The sequence below is a fragment of the Neopelma chrysocephalum genome, unplaced genomic scaffold, assembly GCF_003984885.1.
Source record: "Neopelma chrysocephalum unplaced genomic scaffold, ASM398488v2 Primary Assembly neopelma1_67, whole genome shotgun sequence".
In the NCBI taxonomy this organism is placed as follows: Eukaryota; Metazoa; Chordata; class Aves; order Passeriformes; family Pipridae; genus Neopelma; species Neopelma chrysocephalum.
Window position 1 is genome coordinate 3,570,515 of NW_020897726.1, and position 12,392 is coordinate 3,582,906.

Genomic DNA, 12,392 nt, shown 5'->3' on the forward strand with positions numbered 1-12,392 from the left:
CTGTCTTCTTATTCTGGCTTCTCCCAAACCACTACCAGGAAGGGATTGGCTTCTTTATCCCACGCCAAACACACACATAGCTATACCTTGATTTGCAGCCAGAATCCTGTGGAATCCTTTTTTACTCCTCCCTCTGGCTGATTTTGGTGGGTCTCAAATGTCTATCTCAGAGGAGGATTTCCCTCCTCTTATATTGGATACCTGTCTAGAATGGTCTCCCTTGCTGCTGCATTAAAACACAGAGGTCCTTTTTGACTCTGCTCATAAAACAATCTCCTTCAACATCACTCATTTCCAGTGCAGGCTTTTCTCTTTGATAAAAGCAAATGTTAATTTTATCTGATTATGGGTAATGACAAAGGGTGATAAAATAGCATTCTTGGATTTCATGGAAATGGTCTCTCTGTGGTGTGAGTTAAGAATTTTGAGTTTTGTCCAAAAACAAAGCAATGAATGAATTTGCTTCAGAGCTTGCTTTCTGTCAAAAGGCCAAGCTGACTTGGGGAAGAGGGTGGAGTTGCCTGTTCAGACAGGATTTTTTTAGGTTTTGCCCTTTACCTCTGGAGCCAGAGGTCTGGCTGTCATCCAGCTGTATAAAAAAAAGACGATTATGGTATTTTCTAGGTAATTTAAAAGAGCAAGACCCAAGTGAAGTCAGGTGGCTTGAAATCAGCCCCAAGTTCTTCACATGAAATGTTTCTCATGATTTTGGTTTTCTCTGTAGCCATACTTGAAAAGTGATAGGAAAATATTCTTCAGCTGGCCAACATATTGCATTTACTCACACAAACTATGGTGCTTCTTAGTGAAACATTTTGTGAAGAATGGCACACACAGAGAGAAAAATAAAACAGTCATCTAAAATACCAAGGCTGCTCTAAAAAACTCAGTGGGCTAAACTGTATTTCAGAAAACCCTAACATAAATCCAGCTGTAGCAGTGAAAGCTTTATTTGCACATGGAAAGCAGAATTTGATTTCAGGAGCTCATATAATCTGCTGCAATCAAAATGCAAACCTCCTACTGACATTTCTGTTGCTGTCAGAATTATGCTGGCAGACCAAGCTCGCATGTAATAGTGAAACATTTCAGGACAATTATCAATATATAAAGCCCAGGACTTCTTCCCTAATGGAAACTTTCTCCCACCTGCTTCATGCAGCCATCCTTTCTCTGCTATATGGGAGACTTTTGTTATCAGTAAAAAAAAGAAGGAATCTTTCAAAGTCCTACAAGATAGAGTTCTCTTCAATAATAATTAGCCTCAGAATCATTGCTTGCTGACCCATGAAAGCTCTGCAGGCATCCTGGTGGCAGCAGCTACAAATACTAATCTTGACTATTTAGCAGACAGTGCTGTAACATCAGTCTGTGTCAGCTGTCTTGCGATGTTCCTCATGCTCCTGCTTCTGCTTCCTGGCAGCTGGAACTGCAGCAGCAGGGTCACTTGAAAGCCTGGCAATTTGCTGAGTACACATGCAATGCTGGGCCAGGTACCCTGTGACGAAGCAGCATTTTCCATTAAAAGAAAAATTTAATTTTTAGGGGCCTCATACTGAATGTTCCTGTCAGAATCACAGGAGTGGGAAACAACCAAACCGCAGCTACATTATTTCACTCCTCTCCTTGCTGTGCAATTTGAGCTAAACTACCTCTCTTTAACCTGAAGCAGGGAGACCAGTCCCATTGACTCCAACAGAGGTACACTCAGGACTTAAGTGCATGCCACTGCCCCTCTTGTGTGACAGGAAAGCACTACCACGGTGAACCAGCTTCTCCCAAAGCATCCCACTCATTCTCCAGCTCTGCTTCCTTATCCCATTTATGGGGGATATATATATAAGAAGTGGCAACTGGAGGTAGAAGACCAAATCTGCCCTTCGGTGTTTCACTCTGTTTTCAGTGTTTCCTCTGATCAGGATTGGTCATTCTTCCAACAGTCTAGGAAAAACATACCCTGCTCGTATTTCTCAGCAAGTCCTTCAAGAGCTTCTCTGAAAAAAAAATACAGGAATATGGTAATATAAAGGCAGGAGTATGAGCTACAGAAACTGAATCAGTTTACTAAGTAGGGACAGGAAGATTTTCTATAGTGTTTAGAGCTTCTGAAAAGAATTTGAAACATTTTTAGAAGTAGAGAGAATTTCCAAAGAAAATTATAGTATTTCTAAAGAAATCATGTGACACAAATGCATAGTTAGTAGCTTAGGATGAAGTGCTGTCCTGCTTAAAACATGTTTTAAATAAAAGGTGGAAAACTTGATTAACCTTTAGCAATGAAGTCAGCGGTCTGAGGAAATACAGAACAAATGGTGAATACCTGTGCAGGCTTCTCCATTGTTGCCATCCGCACTGCATCCAGCTTGATGTTGGTAAGTGAAGAATAGAATATTAAACCTCATGCAGTGGAAACCTATAGGCACAACTCTTGTAAGCATGGAGTAAGAGGGGTTCCAGACTGGGAATGAAACTGGATGATCTAAAATGCAGAAACAAGAAATACACCAGCCTGGCCAATTGAAACAAGAAATACACCAGCCTGGCCAATTGAAACTGGGGACAAAAGTGAGCTGGGAACACTATAACCTGGTTCTGCATATTATCTTCTTCATAAAACCTTTCTTAAGCCTGTTTTGTAGAGTTTTGTGGCCTTACATACAGTTTGATGTTAGTAAAGCTCATCCATTGCAAGCAGATCTATTAAGTAATTTAAATTTACATTAGACATCAAGTAATACACATTTATATCAAGTTCACTGAAAATAGATCCTCAGCTAATATGCAGTGGTGAAGAGGAATGCTATGCTTTCTGCTTTTTTTTCTTCAGAAAATGAAAAGGTATTTTTCCATTGGATAAGTGGAAAGGCAGGGTAGAAGAAAACTACAGAAGTCTAGCAGCACAGCCAGAACATGTTGCACCTCTGCAAAGGACTTAAAACAGTTAAGAAGGATTAACCAAATAAGCAGTTTACCTGTCAGTAAAGCTAGCTTCCACAGATTCCAAAAGGCTATCTCTACAGATTCCAAAAGCTCTGCTGTTTGACTTTCTGATGCTCTTAAAAGTCAGGTGTGGTCTGGCTTCCCAAGTTCTTTTATTTTTTTCTTCATGCCACAGTATTAGACATTAATATCAGTTCTCATTAAAACCTCTTGTACCAGCCATCAAACCTTTTTTTCTTTGCTTCCTTCTTTTATGCTCAGCCATGATGCTTTGACTTTGAAGGAAACCACAAAAATGTAATCATCAGGTTATCTCCAGACTTGGTCTGCTCTCATAGCCCCTTTCCTTTCGGTCTCACCCTTGTCCCCTCCTCCATCTGTAATAATTACCACATGTTTATGCAAAAATATTGGACTTTCTTTTATTATTGGCAATTAAGAAAGGCAACAGTTTCAGCATCTCTGCAAGAACAATCATTTCTAAAAGTGAACAGTTTTCTGCCTTGTCTGTCTGCAACTTTTAGGATGCCAAAAAAAAATCAGCATAACAATACTACAGTACTTAAATAAAACAGGGCTGTGAAGAGTGTAGGGATCATTTCCACACTCATTTCTTTCCCTCTGTTGCTACTGAATCTAAAAATTAAGGCTGTTGCCTTGCCCAATCAAGTTAGCTTAGACTTGATTCAGTGACCTAATAATTCTCCAAGAGTGAGGTGGCATAACATATACACAGCTGATAACCCAGGGAAATGTCCTTTGAGTCCCAGAGGCTCATCTGTGATCCAGCACTGAAACTGACACTCAGAAGGAATTTTAAGACAGGTAAAGGAGGTTTTACTCATGTAACTCAATTTAGGGCACCTCAGTTAGCCAGTGACATTGGGTGGCTAAAGTTGAACATCCCCCTTTTGCTTTCCCATTGCCATCCTTGAAGTATGGCTAGTCCTGGAAAAGGTGGAGCAGACTACAAGTTGTGAGTTGTATAGTATTGAGGTCTGTGGGATAATGATACCCTTTGTGGAGAATGCAGACAGGCTTTGCTCAGCCATCAAGGATGTACTTGTAACTAGTACCTCTGATTTTTGACATCTAGTAACAGTTCCTGAGACTGCTGTGTCTTTTAAAAACTAGTACAAACCAAACTAAGTCAAGTCCCATGAGTATAGGTATCAAAGTAGGAACTCTTGGATAATCCTAGATCATCACAACTATTAGAAAACAGATTTGGCAGAAACATGGTAGTCCAGAACTGGCAAAATTCCTGCAGAGATCTATCAGTCTGAATAAAAATCAGGGCTGCTTTGACTCCATACAGATGGAGAACATGAAGGCTTGCAAGAGTAGTAGAGCCTTATACAGAGCAGAGGTCTTAACTCCTCACCACGAGAGGTATGCACAAATAACCCCAAACATCTAAGAGCTGGTGTCCCAAGAAGGAGACCATTGAAGGGGGAAGGTCAAAACCAGAATAAAGCTGAGTAGAGGAGTATTTACCTCAAAATTCCCAGGAGCTTTTAGTTTCTTTTTATACTGTCTGCACCTTTTGAGTTGGCCTGACTAAGTGGCAGGGTAAGAAAGGAAAAAATGAGCCTGGATTCAGCAAAATAGTAAGATGTCTCTCTCAAAGTGGAGAAGACTGGGCCTAGTAGCTAGAGTTCCATAAAATACTGAATGAGCTCAGATCCTAACCTGAGTGGAAGTCCCATAAGCTGTGCCCTGTCCCAGTTTCATTTGCATCCCTCTGGTCAGTGTGACACCACAACACTTGCTTTAAAGAAGATTTTTGCTTCCCTATGTGTTATCTCTGCTGAAAAAGATGTCTGTCTTTGACACCATTTTGTAGGGGTTTGTGGTTTTTTTTAATCAATAAAGACTATTTATACAATATTTGGTCCCATGGGGCCAAATTCATAGAACTGTAGAATGGTTTGTATGAGAAGGAACTTTAAAACTCATCTAGGGCCAGACACAGGAGCAGATACTCTGCTCAGGACCACTTTGGCTCTGCTTTTTCCAAGTGCCTGAGACCCTGAGCTTGAGCCTAAACAAACACATCAGCTTCTTCAGAAAGTTTCTACGCCAAGGACTAATGAATCTGTCTCATATTTGCTGCATACCTAGAAAAATCAAATTACCTTGAATCAACTTACAATACTGCACAACGCTCATGGCTGTTGTTAATATGGTGTGAGCCAGAAGTATATGTTTGGCTTATACTCTTTAGAATGGAAGACAATGGAGTGGAAAGAAGAGACAGCAGAGTGTGTGGTGTCACCAAACATCTGTACTGCTGAAGGTACAGTCTAGGGAAGTACCTTTAAGTGGAGAAATTGCGCCAACGTGTAAAACGCTCCTTTCACGAAACATGGAAAGCCAATATCTTTTCCATGGCTTTTCAGAAGTCAGATGCTAGTTAAAACCTGTGGATATGTGTACATTCCTTTATATGGATAATTAGCTACTTTATGTGTGGTGCCTCCTCGATTAAAGAAAATTCTTCTATGCAAATAAGTGGAATAGATAGGTCAAATTTATATGTGGAAAAAAACCCTTCTTTTATATAAGTATGTAGAATTTATTTAGGTGAGTTTCTTACTTCATAGACAAGTGTTAGTTCCTAGACAGCTCCTGGCTATTTAAAATGTTCACCCTTCATTGTCCTTTTAAGCAATGCCTATATACAAACACTGAGGAGGAACAATTGATTTTGACAACATGGTTAAACAAATGACACAAAACCACATGTCTTGGAATTGGCTTTTTTGCTTTTTCCACTAAATGATCAAGTCCTGTCCTATTGGAATCAATGGCAAAATTCCATTGAGTCAATAGGGCCACATTTTTACCCTACACTCTTCTTTTTCAGTAATAAGTAGATTTGGCCCAAGTTTGTCTGAAGATACTGCTTTAAAAGTATTTCTTCTGCTCTACTGAATAACAGAGTGCATTGATATTTAAGAATGAAAGCTCATCAAGTTTAAATTTCAGTTGTTTCATAATAATAGCCATATGTTAGTTATAGATTGTGTAAGTCTGAAGTTTTGGTAATTTAAAACTGCTTTAAAGCGACCTTTACATGGTTCAAATTTCAACATTTTCTAAAAGCAGTCCATATCGGTCCTTACTCATAAATCCTTACATTAAAAGAATCTGCAGGCCCGGGCCCTTAGTTAACAGGCTTACAGTAAGGAAGTGCTGTGAACATCTATACACACACTTGACCTCCCAAATCTAGTCTTAACAATGAAATCAACGTAACTGCTCTCAGAGGACAAAATCAGACCAGGATGAAATGTCAACTAAGAAAGGCCACTCACGGTTACTATTGAAGACAGGATGGGAAGCAAGAGGGACCTCCAGCCTGACCTGATACGGTTGTTACATTCTTCTCTAGTTAAACAGTGCAAGAAAATATGACATAGTACAGGAAATACTTTTTTTTTTCAGTAGTGGCTAATCAGGCTGGGGAGGCAGAGATACTGTGGGCAGTATGAAGGCTGTAGCTCAGCTCCACTACCACTGCCTGGTGTTGCCATATGATTTCTCCTTGATTTCCCAACCACACTGCAGATGATCTTCTCTTTTGTTTGGGGTGCTCACATGGCTGCAATTTCTTATTTCTTTGCAGTGCTCCATTCCCTATTCACCTCCTTTCGTGTGCCTTTCCTTACATAATTGAGAACTTTCTAAAAAGCCATATTATTCCTGACTTTCCATCTGACCGAATATTTCCACTGTTATAGTAAAGGTGTTTGATTTTTGGTATTTGAGGCTTTTCACATCAAATATGAGCACTTCCAAGTGTTTTTATTTTGATAACAGGGAAACCAAGGCACATCAGCTAAAGCTATTTGCCAGACTATATAGCATGAGCACAGCAAGATACAGACTAGCACGAAATCTCCTGATCCTTCCCTCTAATGCCTTGGTCTTTAAGCATTCTTTGGAAAATAAAGTAGCAGAACTAAAAAGAAGATTAAAAATGTGCCACACTCAAAATAAGATCAAAACAAGTTTTGATATGCTGACAAAAAGGAAATGCTGATTGAAGTCTGCTTCAAATTGATTGATATCTTAATAGGCCTCTAACTTCTGTGGAATTTTTTTACTTCACCCATGACATTAAATGTTAAAGTGCTATATTGCAGCACTTTTCCCCTGAATAAGAAACATACTGTTCACCTAGCAGCTGATGAGACTTCCTTTTCTTTTGGTGTACTACTACCTTTAATGGCCACTTTTCCAGATTTTAGACCCTTGATATATTTGAACCTAAATTCGATGTTTTCAGTGAAAATACACAATGCAGCAGATAGACATTGGGAATCCATACAGCCCACGGCAGCACAGAGAGATTATAGGTGTGGATGCACACCTGTCCCATGTGCAGTACTTCCCACTCCAACATCCATGGAAGCACCATGGGGCACAAGAGAACCAAAGCCAAAAGTAGCAAGGACCCAGCTGTAAATAGATATAAAACCAACTGCTTTATTGCTCTAAATTAATAATATATGAAAGAAAAGCTATCCAAGAATTGCAATCAGTTGCTCCAGTTTTTTAAAAATAATGCATGGCTGTATGTATTAAGGCGCTGAGGCTATTGTATCTTTTGTAAAATGCACGGGGGTGCATACCAGAGGGACCAGACCGAGTGGTTTTAGCGGTGCGACTTGGACACTCTCAAGGCACCCTCCATGGAGCTGCATTTCCCGGGGACAGGGGGGCGGCGGGTGCCCGTTCGGCCGTGCCCCTCTCGCCAAGGAAACGAGGCGGCAGGAAACGGCAGGAGAAGGAGGGAGGTAGTGAGGGAGACCCTCGGAGAAGCCCCATTGTTTAGATTTCTGTCACAAGCCACGAGAATACTTAATTTCTTTCGTCTCTGGAGTTTTCATTATCATTCAAATTTCATTTTCCATTAATTGATCGGGGATTAGCGAAGCCATTATGCAAAAATTAAAAGACAAGGCAAATGCGATGAATAATTTATGAGGGACAATTACACTTTATTCCTGGTGCACTTCCTAACTTCCCTCCGACTCCCCGCCTGCTGCAGATGACAGCCTTCCCTCCCTCCCTCCCGGCCGAGCGGAGCCGGGCCGGGCGCGGGCAGCCCGAGGCGCCCCCGGGCGCTGCCGCCGCCCGCCGCCAGGTGTCAGGCGCCACCCGCGGTGCGCGGGGGGCCGCGGAGGCGCCGCGCTGCTCCCGCCGCTCTCACGATCCTTATCGGAGCGACCGCCAGCGCGCTGGGCTCGGGCGGCAGCGGCGGTGCCTGCACGCTGCCTGCTCCCTGCCCGCATCCCGCAACCCCTCCCGCCGCCGCGGAGCCGGCCTGGAGCGGGAGCAGCCACGGGCGCTCCTCGCCCCATCATCCTCGCGTCCCACACCCCTCACACCGGGCATCTCATTTATCCCACCGGACAGTTGTTGCCCCATTAAAGTGCAGTCCCGCCCTTCGCGGAGGACCTTTCATCTGGGGAAGTTTTATGACACTTTGTAAATGTGCAAAGTTTTTAATTAGACTCGCCAGACAGCCCCAGGCAGCACTAGCGCCACGAAGTCTTCATGCCGCTCTCTGCTTTACAGCACAACAAGCCGCTCTACTCCTTTGAAGACAATGCCGACTATGTCTACGATGTCATGTGGTCGCCAGTGCATCCCGCGCTCTTCGCCTGCGTGGACGGGATGGGGCGCCTGGATCTGTGGAACCTGAATAACGACACCGAGGTGAGGCGGCGCGGCGGCGGCCGGCGGTGGGGAGGCGAGGGCGGGCGGCGGGGCGCCGGGGAGACCTTAACCCTGTGAGGGCCGGCGGCGCTGGCGAGCACCCCCTCGCCGTCCTCCCCGCGGGCTCTGCGGGGGCGCCGCGCTCCCTCGGGGCAATGGCAGCCCGGCGTCGGCCGCTCCCGCGCCCCGGGGCGCGGCGGGAGGGGAGGGCACGTCCCGCTGCCGGGGGCTCCCGCCCGCCCCCCTCCCATGCCCGCCTTCCCTCTCTCCCTCCCTCGCGCGCTCCCTCCCCTGCGGCGGGGCTGCTGCGCTCGATACCTGTCAGGGGCGGGAGGGCCGACTCCGGCACCCCCGGCAGAAAGCCAACACAATTAAATGCCGCGGTGCCGGCTCGGGGAGGAGGATCCCTCCCGCTCTGTTATTTTAAGGTGCACTTTTTAAACCGCGCCCGTTCTGCAGGTTTTTTTTATCCCCTCCCCCAGTTTCTGGTGCACGACGCTCCAAGCACCAGGTTTGCGATGCCCGCCCTCGCCCAGGTGGTCACACCTTGGCAGGCCGGCCACAGGCTGCCAGCGGGGACCGAGGCGCCGGGCAGCCTTTCGTCAGGGCTCATGTTGCACTGGGAGACTTCATTTCTCTCCCTAATTATTATCCTCTGCTCCAAATTCTCTGGAGATTATAACTTGGAAGCCCCGTACTGGTGCCTCCATCGTGTCAGAAACCCAGTGCGTGCCCCTGCATCTCCCCTCGCCTCCCACCTTTGAGTCGCTAGGTACCCCACTTCAGTCTTTTAATGCACAGGGCATCTGTCTCTCATGTTATTTGGTACTTCATACCCTCACCTTTCTTTTTCTTAAACTTTGCTGTGGAGCTTAAAGACACAAATGCAAGTGACAAATAACAAGTTTTCTTTCCATTGCTATTAACTAAATAGTGGGGACCACTGGAGAGGAAACATCTCACCTTCGAATTTTGCTGATGAGAAAGGATTAATCAGAGTGCTTTTAACAAAGCTTGAGACTGGTAAACACTGTATTTTTTAAAAAAAATATTTTTTAATGTTCCAAACACCATTTTTTCTCCTATTATGTCAGATTTTTAGAAATGCCAGGAACTTAAAATGGTACTATTTTTTCTGTATTTGAGTTTCCCCCAAAAATGTTTTTGAGAAAACCTGTCACGTCACCTGAAGTCAGTCTTAGATAGCCAGCAATCAGTATGCAGCACGAGAAGTGTTTTTCCACACACAAAGTCTTGCATGGTTTTACTTAATGCGATGTAGAATTAAGAACAAACAGACAGTAAGAAAATAAAAGGTCACATATTCGCTGACCAGTTTCTTTTTATGTCCAAAAAAAGAGAAGACAAAAGAGCAAGCAACAGTATTTTTCTCCATACACTCTATTTTTTTTTATTATTTTTTTAAGATTAGTTTGACCATTACTACATCTTTCCTGTAAACATGCTATGCATTTCAGACAGAATAAAATACGGGTGCAGTTTATGGCTTCAAGTGAGTGGTGCTTGCCATAAATAAGCACAGACAGGTAAGAGGAACCAGCACCGGGCACTGCACTGTCAAGGGGAGCAGTGAGGCCTTTTGAAGTGCTCTGAGCAGGAAGCAGTGCAGCCTTTTTAATTAGAGCACATACAGCTGGAGGATATACAGGAGGAGTCTCCTCAGAATTTATTTTGGGAAGGGAGGGACATATCCTTCAGGTGTTCTCATTAATGCAGGCTTAAACACAGAGCATAAACCCCAGCATTTTGAGAAGAAAAAAAAATAACCCTTTCCCCCCAAATACCAGGGCTGAAATCCTGCTCTGCTTGAAATCAACTGATGTTTTGCCATTTCACCCAATGAGACCATAACTTCTTTCCAAAAAATTAATATGGACCGCTTGATCCCATTCCCATCAATAACAAGGCTGTACATAGCAAACTGCTGTGCATTTTCAGTGTGTTTACATATAAATACATAGTAACATCAGGAAAAAAAATTAATTTCAAGCTCGATCTTGCTTTTATTCTGCATGCAAGGCCACCCCTGATTTCACAAGTTATTTCCGTTCTGAGAGGTCAAAATCAACTCTCATATGAGGGTCAGAATGGAATTATTTCCGTGATATCTAAGCTTTGTATTTTTATGAAAACCGACTTTGGGTCTCTGGATGCAGAAATACCATTTGGTTTCCTTACTGAACATGGATGAAACAAATTAAAAAATCTATATAAATGATAAACTGGCAGATTCTGAATAGCTGTGAAGTTTGGTTATGCAAGAGAAGCAGCAAAAGTGCCTCTGAAAGGGAGAACTGTAAACAGTTCTTCCGAGCATCGTAACTGAAAGTGATTGTTGTTTGCTTTTACCCTCTATCTGATAGGTCATAATTAGTTAATAATTTTCAAGATTTCTGTAATTGATTACACCGTTTAAGTCTGCACAGCTATTTGCTAAGAAAAACTCCTTGTCAGCACTTTTGCCTTTGTAATAAGAGATCTTGAAACACCTATTTTTTAAATCATGATTACTTTTAGATGTCAGATATGTGATGTCAAAGTATTTGTGAAGACAGTAGAAAATGACAGGTCTATTACTGTGTTTAACTGCTAGCTATTGATAAAAATCTCTGCATTAGAACTAGATGTGATTGTTATTAATGAGTCCTGGTTTTGTTTAATTTGGGGAATAAGCTATATTATTCTTTAGGTGTTATTTTGAAAATCAATTAAAAAGAAAACACCTGGGTTTAGTTACAATATGCTACCTTCAAATTTTTGAACTGCAACAGAGTTTCCACTAGCGTTACTCCCCGTATTTATTAAAAACATTTTTCCTGAGAGGTAGATGTTTTCTAATGAAAATAACTAAGATCATTTGACCGTACCACGGATTTAATAATTATAAATTCTCAAAATCCCAATGCAAACTAGTAAGGCTATCAGTGTATTTCATATTGATCTCTGAATATCAGAAATTGTTTTTGTAATAGCAATGAAAATAGTCACGTTTTATTTTATATCTGATAAATTAATGTAAAAAACCTTTAAAAGAAAAAAATCCTTACCCATTGCGTCATTCTTTTGCAAACTGAATATTATTTTTATGGATCGGTATAGTGAGATTTGCAAATAGTTTCAGGATAGCAAATGCCGATTTCTTACCTTTGTGTCTGTATTTCTTTTTTGATCAAGACTGGAGAAGATCTCTAGGTGATTGATGAGTCTGTCTATGAACCGATACGAAACTGACTTAGAAAGTTGCTTATTTTTTCTGTGTTATATCCCATTCAAATGTTTTGGGGTTTTTTTTGCATACCATACCTTAGCTTTGCAATTGTGAGGATGGTATCTATATCTAGAAACAGATAACAGATGTATTTGCAAGCAGGTTTTGACACTACATAAGCAGTAAAAATAATAATAATATAAAGGCTATACTCTTATCATGCAAGTTTTTTTTACTGCATCTTTCTTAATCTGTTATCTGTTAAAATTTAATTTAAAAATTGTTGAAAATTTGACAAGCAAAAACTTCAGAGAATTTATATAGTATTTCAAATGTGATTTTTAAAAACATAATGCTACCATTATAAATAAACTCTTATCTTGAAATCTAAAATAGGCATGTGTAATTTAACCTATCACTACTGAGAGCAGATAAATCTATTTTAAGATACCATGGGTTTACTATATTTCTCTCTGTATCACTGAGAAAAGGC

At 41.9% G+C, this 12,392-nt stretch overlaps 1 protein-coding gene across 4 annotated transcripts in view; it reads left to right on the top strand.

Moving 5' to 3' along the window:
- The window catches only part of DYNC1I1 (dynein cytoplasmic 1 intermediate chain 1), a 186,176-nt gene that overhangs the window by 153,127 nt on the left and 20,657 nt on the right, over window positions 1-12,392 (top strand). For all 4 annotated transcript variants that reach the window (XM_027684764.1, XM_027684762.1, XM_027684763.1 and 1 more), the window contains exon 15: window positions 8,530-8,670. In XM_027684764.1, the coding sequence (XP_027540565.1) occupies window positions 8,530-8,670 (141 nt within the window). The remainder of the gene's footprint in view (window positions 1-8,529; window positions 8,671-12,392) is intronic.